The sequence below is a fragment of the Malaclemys terrapin genome, chromosome 6 (genome assembly GCF_027887155.1).
Source record: "Malaclemys terrapin pileata isolate rMalTer1 chromosome 6, rMalTer1.hap1, whole genome shotgun sequence".
NCBI lineage: Eukaryota > Metazoa > Chordata > Testudines > Emydidae > Malaclemys > Malaclemys terrapin.
The window spans coordinates 130,093,231-130,116,339 of NC_071510.1; the positions used below are offsets into that span (position 1 = coordinate 130,093,231).

General features: G+C 51.1%; 1 protein-coding gene across 7 annotated transcripts in view; it reads right to left on the reverse strand.

Annotated features, from left to right (window-relative positions):
• CNTFR (ciliary neurotrophic factor receptor) overlaps nucleotides 1-23,109 on the reverse strand; it is a 443,800-nt gene that overhangs the window by 35,610 nt on the left and 385,081 nt on the right. For 5 of the 7 annotated variants that reach the window (XM_054033199.1, XM_054033201.1, XM_054033200.1 and 2 more), the window contains one exon: nucleotides 7,905-8,068. The exons of the other annotated variants lie outside the window; for them this stretch is intronic. In XM_054033199.1, the coding sequence (XP_053889174.1) occupies nucleotides 7,905-8,068 (164 nt within the window). The remainder of the gene's footprint in view (nucleotides 1-7,904; nucleotides 8,069-23,109) is intronic. 7 annotated transcript variants of the gene reach the window in all.

Sequence of the window (23,109 nt, forward strand, 5' to 3'; positions counted from 1 at the left end):
GGGGTCTCCTCTGTCCCCCCCACTGCCAGACCCCTGGATTCTGCCCGCTCTGAGGTGGGAAGCGCATGACATTGTGACAGTCCTCAACATCCTCCTTCCTCGGATGATGGTGGGTTTTTTTAAATTGCTGACTTTGCCACCCGAAGGGGAAGGCAGAGAAGTGCCGTAATAAAAGCTGCCAGTCGTGAAGCTGTAACCCAGAGGGTCTCAAACTTTTTTACTGGCGACCCCTTTCACACAGCAAGTCTCTGAGTGCGACCCCCCCAATAAATTAAACACACTTTTTAATATATTTAACACCCTTATAAATGCTGGAGGCAAGCGGGGTTTGGGGTGGAGGCTGACAGCTCGTGACCCCCCATGTAATGACCTCGCGACCCCCTGAGAGGTCCCGACCCCCAGTTTGAGAACCTAACTGAACCAGGACAGGGTGATGTTTGCAGCCAGGTTGCCTTTTAAAAGCAAACTCACCAGGGCAAAGCATCCTGGGCAAACGACGATGCAAACTGCCCTGAAGTAGCATCTGTTCCACGAAGTGACGCTGTTAGCGACGCCACACCGGAGACGGCTGCGGCAAATGGAGCTGCACCGATTTCCTCCCCACTTCTCCGCCTGCTACTTGCTCAGATGCTCTGCAGATGAACAGGCTTTGCTGGGGGGGTTGGCTTTGCTTTGGTTTGCCCCGAAACAAGAACTGCGGGGGCTTTGGTAAGCAGACCCAGAGGTTCGTCTTTTCCGCTGTCGCTGCTGCCTTGCGGCTTTGCACGGGGATATCGCTCAGGGATTCCCAAAAGGTATCCAGACACCGGCTGAGCAATTGCTTCTCTGTGATCACGGCAGGCATCAGTAACAACGTAAGAACGGCCAGACTGGGTCAGATCAATGGTCCACCTAGCCCAGTATCCTGTCTGCCAACAGTGGCCAATGCCAGGTGCCCCAGAGGGAATGAACAGAACAGGGCAATCAAGTGATCCAGCCATATGCCTGCTACATCAATTGCTCCTCTGAGATCCCATATCCCAGGTGAGTGGCCTAGCCACTGGGCTGTTGGCTACTTGGGGGTGGGTCTCTGTCTCTGAGACCAGAAATTCCATCCCACGCCCTCCTAGCAATGGGGCAGATGGTTTGAAACACAGCACTTGGCACGGATCTGCAGTGTTGCCAAGTCTCCCAACTGTATTAGAAGTCTCCCGCCATTTGGTGTTTTTTCCTAAAGCTCCAGCTTCAGGACTCATGGGATTGGGGGGGGGGCGGGTCTCAGCTTGAGAAATGGCTTCTCATGCCTGGTAACAAACTGACTAGTAAATAGGAGCATCACTGTCCTCTACTGGACAGAGTCAAAACTGCTCGACTATGTGTCATAGGGGTCCCTTTCTCTTGAGTGGCAGACTTAGGCTTTCAGAACCAGGGGCCCTGAGTTCTATTCCCTGATGCTACATGATGGAGCAAGGTGACACTGAAGCGGGTCCCACACTAAAGCCCTGATCCAGCAAAGCAGTTAAGGATGTGAATAGTTCCATCGCCCCACTCCCTGCATGCTCCCCACTAGACGGGGGTGACTGTGTGTTACATGGCTCCGCTTGGAGGTGTCTCTGGTGTGTGCATGCCACTGTAGTGACAGCACTGCATTATCTGGGTGTTTTTATATCAACGTTGCCTCTCCGGGGGCCTTAGCAGTGTGGGCAAATGTGAATGGAAGTGGGCCTAGGAGTTGGCCTATGGATGGCGTGTGGGTGTCTACATTCATACACGCATGTGGACTTTCATGCAGACGGGACCTCGGTGTGTGTGTCTGCAGGGGTGTGTGATCGTCTCCATGTGTGAGAGCCAGCGCGCTCGCCGGGATACAGTATGTACGAGGGCAGCGATCGCTGCTGCTGTTGTGAGTTAACTGAAGGAGCCTGTAAAACCAGAAACAGGCTATTAGCAATCCATTAGGGCAGAGTGTCCAGTTCCAGCCTAGGTAATCCATTAGAGGAACATCTGAGCGCATTAGGAGAGCTCGCTGGAGGCCAGGACGGGGCTATAAAACGGAGGAGGAAACCATGCTAATCTGGCTTGAATTACCAACTTAAAAGCCGGAGAAAAATAAAGGATACCCTAAATATTTAATGTTTTATATTTAGGAGACAAAATGAGGTTCTGCCAAGAGGGGAGAATAAAAAAAAAAACGGTTTCGTCTGCAAATACATCCCATCTCTCCGTCCTGGCAGCCGACAAGGAGCAGCCTGGCTTTCCAGTCCCCTGGCTCTCTGGGGTGAGCTCATCAGGGCAGGCTAGAAGGGAGAACTGATTGCCACCCATCATGAAATTAACTCTACCTTTGATGGGGCTGTCAGCCTAGAGTGTTGGGGAAGGGATGTGTCCCCGTGGCTGGCGCGTGAACCCCCCGTTTGGGGAGGCTAGCCCTGGCCCTGCCTCTTCTGCCCAAGGCCCCGCCCCTACCCCACCCATTTTGTCCCCCCTCGCACACCGGCGCCTCAAGGCCCCCACTGCAGCTGGAGGAGCCCCAGCCGAGCAGCTCCAAACACCAGCCCGCCTCAGGTGTCCTGAGCTCCGGGCAGCCGGCCAGTCTGCCCCAGCTGCACCGGCCAGCCCGAGCCACCCCTGGCTGCTGGCCGGCCCGAGTGCCCACTGGCCTGAGCTGCCCCAGGCCGCCAGCCCAAGCTGAGCCCCGCTGGCTTCAGGGGAGAGGCGGAGCAAGGCCAGGGCCTTGGGGAAGAATAGGGTGGGGCCACGGCCTGGGATTGAGGAGGTTTAGCCACCGCTGGCCTATTATACCCGCCGCTCATGTGTGCCCCAGCTGTGTCTTAGGTGCTGCAACGTGCCACGCGTCCACCACACGTAACAGCGTGCACAGACACCCGCGTTTCGGGCGAGGGGCAGCCCGGGGCTCCTTCTTTTAGCACACTGATAATAATTCCCAGGCCTAAAGGATTGAGTTCAACCTCACAGCAGTCTGGGGCTGCGGGATGAGACAGCAGCAGGAAGGAGCCTGGCTTGAGTCACATCTCAGGCTGAGTGCGTAGAGTTGGCAATTCGGGAGCGCCGCCGGCCCCCATCTCACGACTTGTGTAAACTAAGCAATTTTGATACAGAGTCACTCAGGTTCTAATGTGGAGTCGCTTGGGTTCTCATACCTGCTTTAACTCTGTCCTGTCCCTGCCCTGTGGCTGGAGACCTTCACTTGTTGCTATATGAAGCATTAGCCTGTTGGGTCTTTGAATTCCAGCAGCGCAGGCCCCAGCCCCTCCTCTATCTGCCCATAGAGGATGCTAATTATCCGGGGGACCTCGGGGCAGATTGAGGGCAAACCCTTGGAGCCCTGCACTGGAGAGGGCCCCACAGCAATCCGGAGGTGGGACACAGCTAATTGCTGATGGCCAGTTGGCTGAGTGGGGAGCAGGATGCTTCCAAGTGGGGCCCACGTCTGAGCCAGCCCCTCCTCTCCTCAGATGTGTGGGGCAAGCGTGGGTCTCTGGCCTGTACATGGAGGGCCAGATCCTGTTGGGAAGGCCCCGATCTGCTGCGTTACCTGGACTGAGACAGCAGCTCCCTGCGTCTCACTCTCCCCATCTGTAAAATGGGCACTTGGATGCTTTGGGCAGCGCGCCAGGGCCTGGAGCACCCACGACACAGCCAGTCCGTTCCCGTTGATACCTTCAGGGCAGCCTTTTAGAGCGGACTGTACAAATCACCCCAGCACAGCAAAGCCTAAGGGGTTGGACTAGATGACCTCCTAAGGTCCCTTCCAACCCTGATAGTCTATGATTCTGTGAAAATCTTTGCGCAAAGCAGGCAATAGGGGAAGGAGCCCTTTGCTCTCGGGCGGCCATCAGACACACTTCAGGGGGAGGAGGGAATTGCTTTTGCTGCCAACAAATGATGCACACAAGCGGAGTCTGAATGCACGTTCCTGTCCACAGCCAGTCACTCCCGAGGCCCTCTTGTGACCTGCAGCTCAGCCAGCCAGTCCGGGGTTGTTCTTGCAGTCCTTCTGTCGTGTGCCCGGAGGCTGCTGCCCCGGGAATCCCTCTCTTCACCCTGGGAATGTTTAATAAGTTGGCCTGCTCCCATCTCCACCTCGGCACGTCCCTGCGCCCTGCTGGGTGACAGCCCTGTGGCACAAAGTAAGGCTGGGTGGGGGATGCAACCTAAGTAGGTGGCAGGCAGGACTTCCATTAGCTGACTCCTGTGTATGCAAGGGGTTTAAATGAGGTAGGGGGTTAAGTGTGTGTGGGACGGGGGGGAAGGTGAAGAAGGGGCTGAGAATGGTGGTTAGCATGAGGCCCTGGGTGCCAGAATATGGTTTAATTGCTTCTTGTGGCTGCTGGCAGAGTTCCACCCTTCTTCACCTGGCCTCCTTTTTATTAACCTGCCGGGACACTTTGTGATGGACGTTCCCACGGTCGGCAGTCAGGTTGTGTGTAATGACCTGACCATGCGGGAAGCTGAGCACGGAAGGGCACCTTGTGTTTATACCGATAGCTCCTTACACCCCTGTGTCAGCCAAACAGCCTGTCAGGGCAGCTTGGACATGCCACATGGCTTGGGATGCACCTCCCCTTCCTGGAACATGCCCTAGTCCAGGGTAGACTGGTCCCTAGACTCCCCTAGGGAGGGGAGGGCTAGTGCCACCTGGGAACGACACAGTATGCAGCAGAGAAGAGACCTGTCTGTGACACGGCTGTTACTCTGAAACTTTACACTCATTAACCATTTGCACGTCACACCTTTTCCAGAGGTGCCAGTCAACACCTGCTCGTCCCCTTCAGGCTGTGGGCAGAGGAACGGCCTCTCATTCAGTGCCCAGCAACCCTGCTCGGCAAATGAAAACTCATAGCGTCTTATTCAACTGCCACACAGCACCCGGCTGAACTGGTCATGGGGCGAGTGACATCCTGGCACGGTACCAGGAGCTCAGGGCCGCCTCTTGCCTGTCTTCAGTGCAGGCTTGGCACGTGTGGTGGCCTCATCTCAGTCACGCTGGTCACCGGCCAGCAGCGTCCCAGGACTGGCATAGCAGGAATTGCTGCAGGTCGGGATTAAGATGCATTGGCAGAGCCAGGTGGGTGAAATTGTGGTGCATCGACAAAGCTGTGGCGGGGGGGGGAGGAGACGCCCAGGGCTCTGTGTGTATGGGGGGTGTCCCTGGACTGGAATGGCAGGGAGGCGGGTTGTGGGCTGGGATTGTGGTGGATATGCAAAGCTGTGTGTGTGTTGGGGGGAGCCCAGGGCTGGGCTAGCAAGAAATGCTGCAGCTCTGAATTTAAGTGGCTTGACAGAGCTGTGTAGGGAATCTTGCATGGCCCTGCAGTGCTACCCCAGTCTGAGTTTAAAGAGCTGATTGAATTAATCACTGCAAATAATTCACCTGATGAACAGCGGCATTTTCATTCCGCTTATTCACAAATCGTATTTTTCATTCTCCAGCTGGCTTGACAGACAGTCTAATAATGAGCCCAGGACCTTAGTCGGCAAATGTTGGCTGTCAGTCACGGAGCAAATTATTCCCAAACACACTTTTGCATTATTTGACCCGCTTCAGCAACCGGTGTCACGTCACTCACAATTAGGTTTGGTTTTTTTTAAATATATAAACAAGCAATACAGAAGAATGATGCAGCCACAGCATGAGTGATGGCAGAGAGGGAAAAAGCCCGGAACACCAGCAGTTCTGGATCAGACACTTTGGTTCTTAAAACAGGAATGCCAAGCCACGCAATATGGGGGAAAGGATTGTTTTCGTCTATGTCTCCACTCCCAGATGCAATGGAGAATCACCTCCAGATTGCAGCGATGAATCACATTGGGGTGTTACAGCAGGGACAGATTGTCTCTGTATTTTTACTGAAAAAAGCAACAGAGGGTCCTGTGGCACCTTTGAGACTAACAGAAGTACTGGGAGCATAAGCTTTCGTGGGTCAGAACCTCACTTCTTCAGATGCAAGACTATTTTTACTGAGAATTCTCACCTAACGTATTGAGATGGTCCCCCTCGCCTTGGTATCTGAACACCATACAGCCTCTAATGTGTTTAGCCTCATGGCCTCTTTGTGAAGTACAAAGTGTGCTTATCCCCATTGTGGCACACAGAGAGGTTAAGTGACTTGCCCAATGTCACACAGGAAGTCGGTGGCAGAGCAGGGACTTGAACCAGTGTTCCATGTCTGAGGCTAGCATCCCTAGCCATAGGACCATCCTTCCACTCTTAACATAGTTTCAAATGCCAGCAATCATATTTAACAGACTCCAGGAGGCTGGAAAACTGCCAAGTCCCCTTTTCTCTTGGGGTGCAGCATAAAATGACCGGCACTCAGGCATGCAATCAGACTGAGTGGGCCGGCCTATCTTGAGAGCTCATAGTGAGACAGACATAGCCATCCTGGCCCAGGGAGCTGCAGGCAGTAGGATTGTTGCTGTCGCTGGTGTGGACAGGCAGGTTACTCCCGTCCCAAAACAATACAGTAACAGATGAAAGAGCATCTGATTGCTCATGTAATTCCTGCAATGAGCCAAAAGGGCAGAGCTGGTCAGAAAATTGTTTTGTTTAAACTTCCCCTGGAGTCTTCTGATTTTTTACCAAGTGAAACCAAATTTTGCATTTCAAACATAATTTTTTTTGTTTATGAAAATGTTCAAAAACGTAAAAAAAATAGTTTTATTTGTAGGTTTTATTTGTTAGACACCCCTCCCCTCTTCACCCCCCTGCTTTCCAATGGAAAAATGGGCGGGGTAAAGAGAAAGAAAAGAGGACAAAAATCCCCCTCCCCAAACCCCAGAAACTAAGAATTTCTTGGTTTTCAAAAAAAGAAACAAAAATTTCAACTGGGAACAAAACTACACATTTTTGCCTGGTCAAAAAATAAGAAAACATCTAAGGACCCAAAAAATTGACACAGAAATTTCAAAAGATCTTTTTTCATCCAAAAAAACCCGTCTGACAAAGAAACACGGACCAGCTCTACAAACATATCTGAAATCCATGTCTACCATCAAACTGTTGGCCTTGCTCCATTTGCCGGTGAGCTAATAATCTCCCCATCACACAGCCCACCACCGAACATCGCCCTAATTGGGATTATAGTCAGCCAGTCTCAGAAGCGAAGACAAAGGTTGAATGGATACGCTCAAATAAATTTGTTAGTCTCTAAGGTGCCACAAGTACTCCTGCTCTTTTTGCGGATACAGACTAACATGTCTGCTACTCTGAAACCACTCCAATGCCGTTACCAGTGCTATCCCTGTTCTTCTAGCTAACAGTGGACTTCTGTCCTAAGAACTTCACTGACAACTTTCTTAAAAAAAAAAAAAAAAAGAAACAAGAAATAAAAGTAAAACTACGATAACGTCAAAGCAAAGGCTGTGTCCCTGACAGCACAGCGTGTTGTGGCACAAGATATTTTTTATCTCCGGTTTGGAATCTAACATGGCAGAGCGCATTTAAATGCGGTGACATTTACACTTCAAATGTCTCTTACATCTCAGCGGGCAAGTTTTATGTAGAACATATGTATGGAAAATAGATACTGGCCCCGTATTACAGTGCAGAGTGGGGGAGTGGTTTGACGGCGGAATGGGACTTAAAAGAGACGCCAGGCCTTGGTTGCGTTTGCTTGGCCTGACATAAAGGAAAGAATCATATGTGCATTTTGTGCCAGCTGGTTACCAGGCGGTAACATCGCCTTCGCAGCAATAAAGCCCCTTCTCGTTCCCGAGCACCTCCTATCCAAAGTCCTTCCCAAGCCATAGGCCCATTCTGAGGCATTTAGTGCCTCCCTCAACTCCACTGACTTCAAAGCAGGTAAAAAGGGGCTGCAGGCTTGGCCCTCTACAACACAACAACCCCACAGCCTTCCCCCCACCACCTGGCCCTCAGTGAAGGTGATTGAGAGGTCACTCACATGTTGCCATTGGTCAAGGATGAGGGGGCGATACCTCAAGAAGAATTTGAGTGGGAAGGACTCGGGGTCAGGCCAAGAGGAAGGGTTCTGCCACCTCACTTCGAGCCTCCGGGGGTTGTTGGATACTGGCTTGGCCACCACGTTCTCTGGAGGGTCCGGCTTTACTGGAATAATACAGAAAGGTCTTTTTACACCTTATACTCTTAGTCCATTCTCATGCTATTTCACAATAGAGGGTTGGGTTAGCTCTACTCCAGGTACAAACACACCACAGGGAGCTTCCTCCCATTGTACATTTTGCCACTCACAAAATATCAGCTAGCGGTGCAACATGGCCATGTAGCTTCTAGATTCTGCCTTATACTTTGTGGATATGTTGCAATATGTTTTATGAAGCATACTGTACATATGTGGAATAGCAGATGCTTATTCCGGTACAGATTAGAAGCAACAGGTACTACAGCGAGGAGAGCCTGACAGACAGACAGATGTACATGGGGGATAGGTAGACAGACAGACAGACATTGTACTTGAGGACTCGGTGAGATGAGGTGACTGGTAATGAGTTATAGACACTTGTATGGTACACTTCTAAGCCATCTGTGTTCAATCCTGACCCCAAATCATTACTTTTAAGGGGATGACCCAGGAGGTCCCTTCCAGTCTGACATCCTATGTTCCTATGAAATCAAAGGGCCAAAGCTGGTGCTCATTACTCAACCGAGCTGACTTCAATGGGAGTTTGGCCTGAGTAAGAATTGAATAAAGGCCTCAGAATTTGATGCATCGACTTTGATGAAGATTTAGGTTTCAGAAGGACTGAGAATATCAGGATTCAACCCAGGCTGGTTACTGACTCTTCGTGCTCACCCAGAGCACAAGTCCCATGTTTTACATTCTTCCCCCAACTTTCAGCCTCTTCCCCTTTGGCTCTAGTTTGGGGTACTGGAATCTTTGCTCACCTACTTCAGAGGCATTTTGAGTGAGGTGTAATTAGCTGAGGTTTGTAAAGTGCTTTTAAAGCTGAAGATGTATTAGGACATCGATAGCAAATCAGTCATTATTATACTTGTAGACGGGCCATTTTCTTCTTGGGGATGGGGCAGTGTCCCGCCAAGCATTGTTGAACTGAACTCCCAACTTCTAAAACTTTTCATTTGCTTTAGCAAGTCTATGAAAGGCCAAGGTCAGGGCGAGAGCATTAGTGTGTTAAGAACATAACATAAGAATGGCCCTACTGAGTCAGACCAAAGGTCCATCTAGCTCAGTGTCCTGTCTGCCAACAGTGGCCAGTGCCAGGTGCCCCAGAGGGAATGAACAGAACAGGTAATCATCAAGTGATCCATCCCCTGTCGCCCATTCCCAGCTTCTGGCAAACAGAGGCCAGGGACACCATCCCTGCCCATCCTGGCTAATAGCTATTGATGGACCTAATCTCCATGAATTTATCTAGTTCTTTTTTGAACCCTGTTATGGTCTTGGCCTTCACAACCTCCTCTGGCAAGGAGTTCCATCGGTTGACTGTGCGTTGTATGAAGAAATACTTCCTTTTGTTTGTTTTAAACCTGCTCCCTGTGTTCTGTGGTAATTAACAGCGCGTTAATTATTGAACAGGTGAGCAGCCCAGAGGTTGCAGGATGCCTGGACCTAGCTGTGTGTTCTGTCTCCCCATTCAGGCTAATACTCTCCTGGGGAGTTGGTTAGACGGATATGCCCCAGAACCGGGCAGCCGGACACAGCCAGATTGCAAATCAAACCCTGCCTGAGCAGCTGTGTGCTCCTGTCTGCACACCAGCGTGGGCCTTTCCAAACCAAACCGGTGAGCGAAGCCCTCCGGTTCTGCTCTCAACTCAAGGGTAGTGATGCCAGAACAATTCAACGGGCTACACAATCTCTTTCCCTCACCGCAGCATCGCAAACAGGCACCAGCCCTCCGCAGCTGCATGGAGATGGAGCAGGGTGGGAGGCAGTTCGACAACGCACTTTCACAACGGGAGAGCAATTCTATCGTCTCAGGGTGAGTGGGGACTGGCCCAGAGCCCACTGACGCCAATACAAAGATGGCCTCTGGCTCCACCGGGCTTTGCCTCAGTCTCAGGGAGCAAGCCTGTGCAGGAGGTATCATCACACCCATTTTGGAGACGGCTTCCTGGCTTGTGTTACACAAGAGATCAGGCCAAAAATGGCCGTCTGGCCTTCAGTATCTGCGGGTGACATGACTTCCACCACCACTCTGAATACACCCCCTGGACAATCATCTCCATGGCAACCGACTGGCCAGGTCACGATCAGTGACAAGTTGGGACTCAGCAGCGGAGGGACCCCTGGCGCCGAGGACCCTGTTCAACCGGAGCCTCCTCAGCCTCTCTCAGTCCCAGACCCTCTCTCTGAGGGCTGGCGTCTCTGCGGGCATCTGATGAACAGTGGGCGTCATGCAGCTACGCCCTCTGAGTCCCACGGTCCCAGCGGAGCTGCTGAGGTGACGGGCTCCCTCCAACCCCATGCAGTATTGGGGTTCAGGCTCGGGAGGGGACCTCCCTTTCTGCTCCGTCTATGCCACGCTCATGACCCCGCTAGCCGACAGTCCAGTGCCTCCCTAGCCTGGAATTGGAGAGGGAGCCCCTCGCCCACGTAACGCCAGGGCGCTGGAAGTTTAGCGTGAGGGAGGATGGGGTTTTTGGGGTAGTTCTTGGCCATGCAGCACCCCGCCAGAGGGGCGGAGGATCCACGGGGATCCTCGAGGCTTTTGAATAAAACTCAAGCGGAGTGTAATGTGTCTGTCTGTCAGTCTCGTCTCCAGCAGCCTCTGGAGGAGTCCACCACCATAGCCCGGCTGCTGCTGGACAGTTCCACAACCTGCAGCCGGGCTCTCTCTGTCGACAGGAAGGCGCGTGGGCAGGATGAGCCTAGGTTTGTAACTAGAGTGCCCTGGCTTCCTCTTCATGGATGCCTCCAACGGTCACTCCTCTGCTTCCTACCACGGGACTTTAGCCAATGGCGATTCCTGTGGACAATGGTACAATCACACACAAAGGTGGGTGGCCAAAGGACTCACAAGGCAAATAGATCATGCTCTTTATCTGATTTGATCCGGGCGGCGCTGTTATACGCAGTCTTACAAGTTCTTTTTCTGAGCATGCGAGTGCTGTTCAGTCTTTGAAGACCTGCTGCTTGTTGTTAGTTTTGTGATGCGGTTGCTTTTGGGTGGGAGCTGTAGCCAGCAGAAAGGGAGTTTGGTCTCTGCTCTCCAACTACAGTCAGTTCTTGCGGGGGAAAGCTACTCCAGGGCACTGAGCACTGGGCTGAAATTCTTGGAAGAAAGGGTTGCCTGTGGGCCGTTTGTGACCACCTCTGTTCCAGGACTGGTGAATATAGTGTAAATAAACAAAGTTACACTAAGAAATTACTGGACTTCTCATCTAACTGTCCTGCAAAGCCCAGAAATCTGCTACTGCTCGGCAGAGGGACAGCAACAGCATCAGATACCTGGGCAGTTAATGAGCAACTTCCGTACTGTGATTGTTGTTATTATCGGCTAGGCCCTGACAATGTGCTTGGTGCTGTCCTGGACATGACACAGAGACAGTCCCTGCCCCGGGGTGCTTGCGACATAGCCGCGAAGGCAGGATGCACTGGGGAACCCAGGGGAAGGAAGAACTGAGGGGCTGGTTATTCTTTGCATGGCGAGTTCCCATCCAGCAGGCCCAGCGGAGGCGTGAGTGCGAAGGAGTGCCTCAAGTGCTGGACGCTGGTGCCTGAGCAAGCACGGATGGGGAGGGCATTCGATGCAGAGAGGATGGCAGGGGATCCTAAGCCTGCGTCCTTGAGCCATAACCTCCCTCTCCTGTCGCTTCACCCTCTTGTCTGCCGCTGTGTCAGTTCACTGGCTGCCTCTTAAACTTCTGGTTCCAGCTTTCCAGGCCCCACATCGCTCAGGCCCAGCCTACAGCTCAGGCCTCGTCTCCTTTGATGGCGCTCCCTCCGCATTGCCAGCTTCGACACCGGTTCAGCCCCTTCTCTCACCAGCGTCCCCACCCCCTCTCTCCCGGCTGGAGCGCCCTGCCTCAACCCGCCACCTCCCTCGCCTCGCCTGGAACCTCACTGCTGCCGTCCTGCCTACGAGCCGCGAAGGGGGAGTCAGTCGGGGAGAGGAAAAGATGAGGTCAGGAGGCAGATGTGCACATGCCTGGAAGAATGAGTGACCGATCCCAGCAGGGGCACCTCCTGCGCTCCCCGGATCTCGCTGTTCAGCACGCCACTTGTTGCATCGTGTCAGGTTCGGGGGCGGCGGGGGGGGGAGGGAGGGGGGGTTATACAGTGTGCTTGGCCTGTCTATCCGACAGCTGGAGAGATGCGATCTTACGGGCCTAATGCTGCCAGGTGCTGAGCATCCTCGACTCCCACATGACTTTCCTTATAAGGTTTTATCCCGGGGTGTGTGTGTGTGTGTGTAACCAGGTGACGTGTGCAAATGCATGAGCTTTTTGGGGTCACTTTCAAGGCACAATCACCCCATTTGGTAGCAGGCCAGCCGGGGGGAGGGCGGACAATTATTATCAGGCCAGATTTTCCTCTGGTGGCTTTGTCTTTTATCAACAAGCAGCAGGGGGAGAATTTGTCGGGTCTGTGCAGTCCTGAGCTACTCCAGATGGCTGTGTAATTCCTGCTCTTGCTTTGAATCCCGGGGCTTGGGGTGGACATCGGCTTCCATTAAAAGGGCCTTTGAGTCCAAACACATACGGAAAAGTATAAATCCAGCGCTGGCTCTGTGGACTTTGTGGATTTGGTTTGCAAAACAAAAAATCTGTGTAGCTGAACGAATGCAGATGATTCCAAAATCCAGCTTAACATCAAGTCTGCAAGGAGCCTTGGGGATGAAAGGTGCTGGGCTGGGTGAATGTGAGATATTGCGACAGGGGAAACTTTCAAATCCTCCAACTTAAATCCATTCACTTTGCAGGTGTTTCTCCTTTGCGGTGTTTGCTAAGGACCCAAACACTCAGGGCCAAGCTCTCTGCCGGTGTCACGCTGCGAGCCAAATCCGGCTGTCGTTTGTAAAGCCAGAGTAACTTCGTCAAATAGACGGGGAAGTACTCGGATACTGGGGTGAAGATCGGGGCACATGTGCTTCAGACGGGCTGACAGCCGGATACGTGACCCCTTGGGTTTACGCCAGTATAACTGAGGGCAGACTATGGCCCCATGATGTCAGTGAAGCTGCCCCAGGGATGGGCTTGGCTCTTTGTGGATGGAAAGAGAGTCCCAGCGTAAGAACAAATACAAAAATAGTATCAGTGGGTGGAACAAATCCATCCATTTTGTCAGAGATTTGGTTATGAGCCATTCACATGGGGAGCAGCTCTTTGAACTAAACTTTTTTCCCGTTCAAAATGGAGGCTGGCGGGAGGACAGCTGAGATTTCTGGGAGAGAATCTTCTGGCTGTGAGCAGCAGCAGACTGTCCTTGAGAGGGTCTTCACGTTCCTGGTCAGCAGAGAGTCTGCAAACGGCTCGCCAGCATCTTTAGAAAACAGTGCTCCGAACCCTGAGGTCCTTGTTCAGTTTTCCCTGAATCAGCTGCAGTTTTGCCCGAATAAGGATTGCTTAAAAATCGGGTCACATTCTCAGGATTTGTGTGGAGCAGAACGGCATTCCCAATCTGCAAAATGGTGTGAAAAACGGGGCTGTTTCCGCCACGTTCTCATCACAGATTTTCAGGTCAGAAAGGACCATCGTGCTCATCCTGTATAGCACAGGTCACAGAACCTCACCCAGTGGTTTCTGCTTTGAGCCTAGCAGCTTGTGGTCAAACTGAAGAATATCCTCACCTCAGATCCTCAGCTCACTGACTCTTCCCAGCTCTGGTTATCCAGGTGCCTTTGTGTCACCTCACTAATCCAAGAACCTACGTTCATTCTGATGGTGCAGTGAGGAGCCAGCTAGTTTCACAGAATGTTTGCATCCTGGTCTCTGTGAGAGATGGTTCAGTGAGATGAAATGATTCAGCTAGTGGGAATTTTACCTTTGTTTTCAGGTAATTTTACCTTTGTTTTCAGGTAATTTTACCTTTGTTTTCAGTGGGACCAGGGCTAGGCCAATGCCGGATCCTGTGAACTGCAGCGAGGATAACTGCCTTTGTTTGTTTTGTCCATCTTAGGGTGGATGCTCTTTGGAGCAGGAAAAATGGCTTAATTTAGTGTTGAAAAGTGCTGTGTACATTTGCAGCTATGTATAAATCAGTGTCACTGTTATAGCTTCTCTGGAATATACCAGCTGCTTTGTCTGATGGACTGTTCAAGAAGAAATCCTTCAACTCCAATCAAGTAACAACTTCCCAGCGAGATTCCAACGTGCAAGGCAGCCAGTCCGGAAAACCTTGTTTCCATCTGCACCACCACGGAGGAGGAACCTATTAACGAGCACTGGGGAATCTACAGAAGTTTGGAACATCCTGGAAGACAGCAGTAAAGGGCAAGAGGGGGGCAACTTTGAAAGTCTAACAGATGCCAGCTTCAGATCAAGTGTAAAGTCTATAGCATCACTGCTTCCTGTCATGCTATATACCTTCTCCAGCTTTGTAACTGGGTTAGATCTGCTCTTGGGATTTGAATGAGGAGATTTGCTATCGACTGCTCAAATACTATAGTGAAGGGGCCCAGACAGATAGAGAGACGGACAGGACAGGGGTTCAGTTCTGGGCATCCCATTGCCAAAAAGATATTGACAAGCTGAAGGGAGTTTAGCAAGAGCAACAGAAATGACTGGGAGACCTGCAGCAATTGCTGTAGGAAGAACAAAAGGCCCTCTTTTATACACATTAAATCAGAGGGTCTCAAACTTTTTTACTGGCGACCCCTTTCACATAGCAAGCCTCTGAGTGCGACCCCCCTTAAAAATTAAAAACATTTTTTTATATATTTAACACCATTATAAATGCTGGAGGCAAAGCAGGGTTTGGGGTGGAGGCTGACAGCTTGCGACCCCCCATGGAATTATCTCGTGACCCTCTGAGATAGGGTCTCAGACTGAGGGTTGGGACCCCCTCAGTTTGAGAACCCCAGCCTTAAATCAACCAACTGATCTGCTAAGAGGAATCCACCTCCGCTCATGACCGATTTGCAAGCAGGAAAAAAAGAAAGAAAGCATGGTAAGCAATGTAGAGTAATGGTGAAATGAAGGACCTGCCTACACTGGTCTAAGGTAAAGTGTGAATTTAAACTGAGATAGTGCTACTGGTATAACCCCATGAGCACACTCGTATTCTAGTATAAGATAATGTCGCTTGGGAAGTGGTTTAAGACAGAAAAAAGCCACATTTATACTGGAATAAGCGTGTCTCCAAAGGAAGTGATACTGGTATAACTAAAGCAGTTAATTACACTGGGAGAACAAGTGGGAATCCCTACCACTTAGATCTTTTATAATTAGATTGTACAAAACAATACAAATGTATTATAGGGGACAAGCCTGCATTGTTCTCCATAGGGATGGGCTGGATCGAACCCTATGGTGCCATACGACCCGCATGGTCACCATTTAGGCTATAGAAAAGATTGACCTTTCTAACTGACCAGGAGCATTCTTGCTAGCACTCAAACAAGCAGCTATCAAACAGGGGTTCTGTGATTTTTGCAAAGACTTTGTCATGTTGATGGAGGTACACTGAATCTCTTATTTGATGTCTTTGGTTTCGCTCCTTCGAAAAATGTCAGTCATCCAGTCAGAGAGCAGAAACAATACCACGTGACTCAGGTAACCCACTTCGTGCCAGGAATAAGAACTGAGTAGACCAGAGACGAGTGGAAGTAGCAAATGAATCACGTAGCTCACCAACAGCGCCTAGGCCGTGAGGCGTTCATATAAAACGTGCAGCATCTCGTTTCAAATGCGGACCCAATTCATTAAAAAAAAATCAAAATCCCTTCATGGATAATTCACTGGCAGAAAAAAGGGGAAAATAAATAATCCTCGGCAAAAAAAGCTCTAGCTACCAATTGTTGCTGGCCCAGCAGTTCTAAGAGCAGCAAGGGCAGCATTGGGCTGGCCAAGTAAATTTCCTTCCCATGTTTCATTTCCAAGCTTGCCATGCTGTGTGAACTCCCTCCTTTTTCAGACAGCCCCTGCCCCAGTCAGACAAACGTGACCTCAGCTTTTCAGATCTCAGCCTAGCCTGTCACCTTGTCATAGCTCAGAAATGAAGTAGTCCGGCCCCCTCAGTTGCGGAAAGGAGGAACTCTCCGAGTAAAACCGAGGTGCTGCAGAAGCACACTATGCTGTCCGAGCCACCGTCTTTCAACCGAGCTGTAAAACCGATCACTTAAGATCATTAAGTATCCCAGGGCATTTTTCACAAGAGTAAGGGTATTAAACTCCATGGCTTGGCTAAATTCCAGTCTAGGTCTTTTAATTCTGCCTACCTAAGTCGTTTAAATTGAACTGACCTGCTGGGTAGGTTGTTACAGACCTATCTGTGTAGCATGTGAGTACCTCATAGATATTAATACTGGATCCTCACATAGCCCTTTGGAAGTAAGGAGGTATCATTAACCCCACTATACAGCTGGGAAACAGGGAGATTAAGTGATTTGCCTAAGACCACAGAGAGGACTTGTGGCAGAGTCAGGAACTGAACCTGTATCTTTTGAATCCAGTCCAGTGCCTTGACTCCAAGGCCATTTTGCTTCTCTCGGTCCTCACATTCTAAATTGCTGTTCAGCGTGGCCAGGCTGCCATCTGAGAGGTGGTTGCGTTTTGGGTGGTGGTGGGGGGGAGGGCGGTGAAGTCTCCCTTGCGTATAACCTGCATGAATGCTCCAGTTTCCTTTCGGGTCAAAGGGGTCAGGGACCGCCTGCCCTTTCGAGTGCCGGGATTGCATTTGAGCATGTTATCACATCCGAACGAGCCGAAAATGTCTTTCCCTTCCTGAGGTTGGTGGCCCGCACTCCGCGGTTCGCTTGGAATCGCGTTTGCCTTGAATTGCTTTTGATATGCGGAATAATTAGCACCAGCAGGATGTTACATTTTTAATGCCGTGTATTTTCTTTTGATAACTTGCCCAAGGCTCCCATCAGAAAAATCGCGGTGGAGGTGAGGTGCTGTTGGGTTTTTCCCCCCCTCCCCCTCTTTTGCATGAAGAATGCAAATACCATCTGTCAGGCTGCTTTAAAGCTGTTAAAACACAAGTCAGGATTCAGAGAGGAGCTGTTCACTCCCCCTCCCCCACGTACAGCAAACGTGAATGACAGTGCGAGAGTCTCTTCTCTGTCAGAGAGATGTTTGTGCTGGTGAAAGGCTCTGGCAGGCCCCAGTATATGCAAAGGACAAAGTGTCCTAGAGGCAGAGGCCAAGCAACCGTCCTCCAGGCTCACTCCTCACCCCAGATCACTTCTCCACGGCCCAGTCAGTGCTTGGCTTCTAGTGAGAAGGCCACTCAGGGGCCCAAATAGTGCCTATCAGGATGGGGGGTCATTTGACACCACACCCCATATTCTTCACAGTGATATTATTATGGCATAATTCTGATGTATTTTACACAAGATATGTCATGTGAGATATCATTGGAAAAGTTCTGATTTACTGAATAGGATTATCCTATTTGTATGCATGTTTCATGTCTGTGTCTGAAGCTAGGAATATTGGCTATGTATCTGTATTACAAATGTGTTTACCCCTGGGGAACGCCCACTAGGCAAAAGACTGTCAGTCTAGATGGCTGGCTGGGAAGGGCCCATTCAAGTTAATGAACCATTAGGGAGAACAATAGGCCTTAGAAGAAGTTTATATCCTTCCTGAGGACGCTCCAAACAGCCTCATGGCAGCTGTGACACTACAGGGACCAGAGACCAGGTCACTGGTGCTCGTCTCCATCTTGGAATATCAGTGTTTTTCTACTGACTGGTGTGGGAACCAAGCTTTGAGACAAAAGGTTCTCCACCATATGCTCTTCACTGACTCCCCACCCAAAGAGACTCTTGGAAACACCAAAGGAACGGAGACTGAGTGCTGGACCCAGGCTAAAGGGATTTTTAGCCTGTGAATGGAACACCTGGGGATTTTAGCAGTAAGCAAGTGCAGCTGGCCCCTTAAGAATCTCTGCAGCCTGCTTGAATCATCATTTAAGGTAAGAATTCGCTACTCATATACAATCTCTTTAGTATATTAAACTTAGTTTGCCTGTTTTGTTTGTTTGCTAGGTAACCGGCTTTGATCTGTTTGCTATCCCTTATGATCACTTAAAATCTATCTTTTGTAGTTAATAAACTTGTTTTTGCTTTCTCACAAACCAGTGCGTGGGAGTCATAACTCGGGGCAGAAAGCTGTTGCACATCCTCCTCCACTTTGAGGGAGGGGGCGAATTTCATGAGCTTGCGCTGTACAGATCTCTGTGCAGCACAAGACGGTCTAATTTTTGGTTTATACTCTGGGGGGGGGTGCACTTGACAGCAGGGTAGTTCCTTAGCTGGGCCTCCCCATGCAGAGCTGATCACAGCATCTACACGTACTGCAGCTGGGTGTGTCCCTACCTGTATGTGTGCTGGAGCCTGGGAGAGGGCTTGGCAGGCTGGTCACAGCAGTACAGTGTAAAGGGAGCCCAGGCTGGTGGGTTGGGGGGCTCAGTGGTACCCCAGTTCCAGGTAGCACCCCGGGGGGAACCCGTCACAGGTTAGATATTCAATGAGAGCTGGGCTCACTTCACAACTGGGCCACCAAACCGCCAGACGAGGGTAGCAGCTTGTGGTTGCTGGTGCTCCGCTGGCAAATGACCCCCACATGCTGCCTCTCTAAGGCCAGGCTAGAGGCACCGGTAAATACCACGGCTCGGCTGGCATGTGAGGAGTCGATAGAGGGTGACACGTCCCAGCATTTTTGCTGGCAAATGCTGCCTTTCCCTCTGGGAAATGGAGCAAAACTGCACGTTTCTTGCCCCCCTCTCCCAGGCAAAGCAGGTCCTAGGTCCCCTCCCTGCTCCTGTCAAACCTGGCCATATAGAGGTGGAGGTAAATGCAGGGGTTTGGGAACAATTTGTATAGTGGGGGGGCTGAGAGCCACTGAACCAAACTGTGAACCCTGTATATAATGGAAACCACTTCAAGCCAGGGGGTGCGGCAGCACCCCCAGTTCCAGTACCGATGGATTGTAAATGACTGATTGTTCTGCCCAGATGTGATGCTTTTGGTCTGTTTTACCATGCGGGGAGCAGGGAGGGGGAGTTTCCTCGCACGACACTCGGCCTGACAGGATGCCCGAGGGCCTGGAACACAGTTATAGGCTACGTCCACACTAGGAGCTTGGGGTGTGACTACCAGCTTGCACAGACACGCTTGTGCCAGTGCACTAAGAACAGTAGTGTAGCCACGGGAGCACGGGCAGAGGCAGCAGTGGCACAGGCTAGCTATACCGAGTTCCCACCCACAGGGTTCAGGCGGGTTCGTGGTTGGCACGGCCGGCCTGTGCCGTTGCTCGCCGAGCGACCCCAGCTACACTAGCAGTAAAGCGCACTAGCTCGAAGAGACTCGCAGCCCCAGTTCCAAGTGTGCGCACAGTCGGAGTCAGACCTCCTGTCTCTCACAGGCCGCCAGTGCCACCCAGCACCTGCCTACTGAACCCCATGCCCTGTCCGTCAGCGCAGGCACAGTGGCGGCTTGCCTTAGACAAGCCGGCTCCCTTGCTTCACGGTGTTTGCCAGCAAACAACCAGCGGTTCCCGACTCCTGCATGGAAACCATGGGCTGAACCAGGACGCCATGAGAGTCAAGGCCCTGCCCGGCCCGCCCCACCCTGCACAGAAGGGAAGCTCTCGCCCCTTTCCTTGGCACTTTAGGGTACGTCTACACTGCAACTGAAAATCCGCGGCTGGCCCGTGCCCGTTGACTCGGGCTGGGATCGGCTCTAGGACCCTTCCAGATGGGAAGATCCCAGAGCTCGGGCTGCAGCCTGACCCTGAATGTCTAACACTGCATTTAAAGAGACTCTTAGCCCGAGCCCCGCGAGCCTGAGGCAGCCGGCCTGGGCCAGCCGTGGGTGCCTACTGCAGTGTAGACACACCCTTCGTGTCCTCTGGAAGCACAGGGGGAGTCACCCAGGCAGCCCTATCAGAGTCCAAGCCCTTTCTGAGGAGTAACCTCTGGCTGTCCTCCCCCTGCCCAACCCGGAATGTCCTGCTCTTCACCCTCCCCAGCGAGAGGATCCTTTTGAACTGGGCCACGTGCCTATGACAGCTGAGGCACGGGCTGGCTCCTTCTCGTCCCACTGTAACGCCTCGCCAGCGTGTCTCTGCTGGCTCACGCTGCCTACAGGGACTTCGGCACTGCCAGGATGGATCAGACGGGGGCCCACCTAGCCTGGAATCCTGACTCTGACCGTGGCCAGCCCTAGCTGCTTCAGACAGCCGGTGACGGGACAGTCTGCCCCCGGGGGAAGTTTTCTCCTGAGCTGCCGTAGCTAATAGTCAGTTTATGCCCTGAGAGTTTATAGCTCCCTCGGTCACTGTACCTAGTCCCTCTCTGTGTGTCTCTGCTCCAAGGCCTCCACCTGCTCCCCTAGCCCACTCTCACTGCTCACACCCACGACCCACCCCCTCTCTCCAGGCTCTCTCCCTTCTCTGCTGATGGCACTGGTCCATCTGCTCCCATGCTCCTTTGGGGCAAAGAGCAGAGGTGTTTGGCTTGTGAAGCGTGGTAAGGGGTGCATTAGCTGCCCTGGCTCCTCTCCCCACTCCTGACTGCCCTGAGCTCCGAGCTCCTCTCCCAGCCTCAGCGAATACTGCTACCTTTGCAGAAAGCACAACTCAGAAAACCATTTCCAGGCAAGAGAGGGGAGGACAGCAGCCCAGATTCCTTACTGATGAGAGACGGCGGCCGGAGGGTTCGAACACATCTTGCAGCCATCATTTAAAATGGCAACACAGAGTGACTCCTTGCAGCTGGATGCTAACGAGCAGCGCTATGTGACCGGCAAGCAAGGCAGCAGCAAAGGACATCAAAAGAATGGGCCAGTCATTTTCCACTCAATTAGAGCTCATCTTCTGAGCTGCTGGGGAGGGGGGTTTCCGCTGGAGACTGGAGCAGGGGGGAGGAGGAAACGCACCAAAGAAGGTTAGTTCTTCCCAGGGCTCTGGCTGTTTAGATGGGCCCCATCGCTGGTGGTCTGACAAGGAAACAAGTGGCAGACTAGCTCCACGCTCAACTGAGATTCAATTCAATTCCATTCAGAGGGAGTCAGGGAGAGTCTACTAAGCTCCTGCATGCGTGGCTGGGCTTCTGGGGGAGGAAGAGCCTTTAATCTGAGGCTGCATCTGAATTTACTGCTGGATGTGTCTACACTAGGAGTTTCTGGGGCCATAGTTCCCAACCAGTGGAGGCTCTAGTATAGGCAGTTCTCAGGCGTGTTTACCTCCACCACTCAGACGAGGGTTAGATGGCAACGGCCTATCTAAACTAGGATAAAAAGGTGGATTTTTTTAGGAACATAGGACTGAAAGGGACTTGCTGGGTCATTGAGTCCAGTCCCCTGATACCACAGGCAATCCCATCATACCATCCTGTTCATAAATTTATCAAACTCCATCTTCAAACTAGTCAGGTTGTTTCCCCAAACTATGCCTAGTGGAAGGCTTCACTCCTCATTCCTCTGATGGGTAGATACCTCCTTCTAATTTTAATCAAGTTAGTTCAGTCAGGGTAGTTTAACTCTGTTGAAAACCCCACTTAATAAGAACATAAGAACGGCCATAGTGGGTCAGACCAATGGTCCATCTAGCCCAGTATCCTGTCTTCTGACAGTGGACAATGCCAGGTGCCCCAGAGGGAAAGAACAGAACAGGGAATCATCAAGTGATCCATCCCCTGTCGCCCATTCCCAGCTTCTGGCAAACAGAGGCTAGGGACACCCAGAGCATGGGGTTACATCCTTGACCATCTTGGCTAATAGCCATTGATGGACCTGTCCTCCAGGAACTTATCTAGTTCTTTTTTGCTACCAGCGTGGATACCTTTCAATGCCTTTCGCTCAATTTCAGCAGGTTATAAAATGTGGGTTTTAGCTAGAATAGTTTAGCATGTGCTAAAATTCAATGGCTTTGTCTTGACGAGTTTTAGACGACGTTAATTAGAAGGAGCTAGTTAATATCACAGATTTATATCTCAGTCTAGATAAGACCATTCTGGTAAAAGCCTCGGAGCCCTCCTGAGTCTTGTCTACACTACAGCTCCCACAAGTGGAACTGCACCTGTGGGGCGTCCTGGGTCGGATCAATCCTGGTGATGAAAAGGCCAGTCAAGGAAGAGTTGAGTCCTGCAGTGACATGTCCTAACCTGCATCACACTGTTGACTCATATTCAATTTGTGACCCATTCTAACCCCCAGATCCTTTTCAGCAGTACGACCCCCTATCCAGTTATTCCCTGTTGTGCATCTGAGCTTTCCTTCCTCAGTGTAGAACTGAGCACTTGTCTTTATTGAATTTCATCTGGCTGAAATTAGACCAATTTGTCAAAGTCTTTTGAATTCTAATCCTGTCCCCCAACGGGATCGCAACCCCGCCCAGCTCATTTTTAAAGCATACTCTCCCCACCATGATCCAAGTCATTCATGAAAATATTGACTACCCCCAGAGGCAAGACTGACTCCTGCGGGAACAGATACGTCCTCAGAGTTTGACAGCAAATGGTCGGTAACTACTCTTTGAGTCTGTTCTTTCAACCAGTTGGGCACCCACCTTATAGTAATTTAATCAAGGCTACTTTCCCCCTCTCTCCCCCACTTTATTTTTGGAGACTGTCATGTGGGACTATGTCAAAAACCTTACTAAAATCAAGATATATCATGTCTACTGCTCCCCCCTCCCTCCATGCACTAGGCCAGTAACCCTGCTTAAGAAGGAAATTAGGTTTGTTTGATACGATTTGTTTTTGACAAGTCTATGCTGGCTAACCTTATGATCCTCTAGGTGCTTACATACTGATTGTTTAATAATTTGTGCCAGTATCTTTCCAGGTATCAAAGTTACGCTGATTGGTCTATAATTCCCTAAGTCCTCTTTGTTCCCCTTTTTAAAGATAGGTTCTATGTTTGCCCTTCTCCAGTCCTCTGGGACCTCACTCATCCTCCATGAATTCTCAAAGATAAGTGCTAATGGTTCCAAGATTGCTTCAGTTAGTTCCTTAAGTACCCTAAGATGAATTTAATCAGGCCCTGCTGACTTGACTC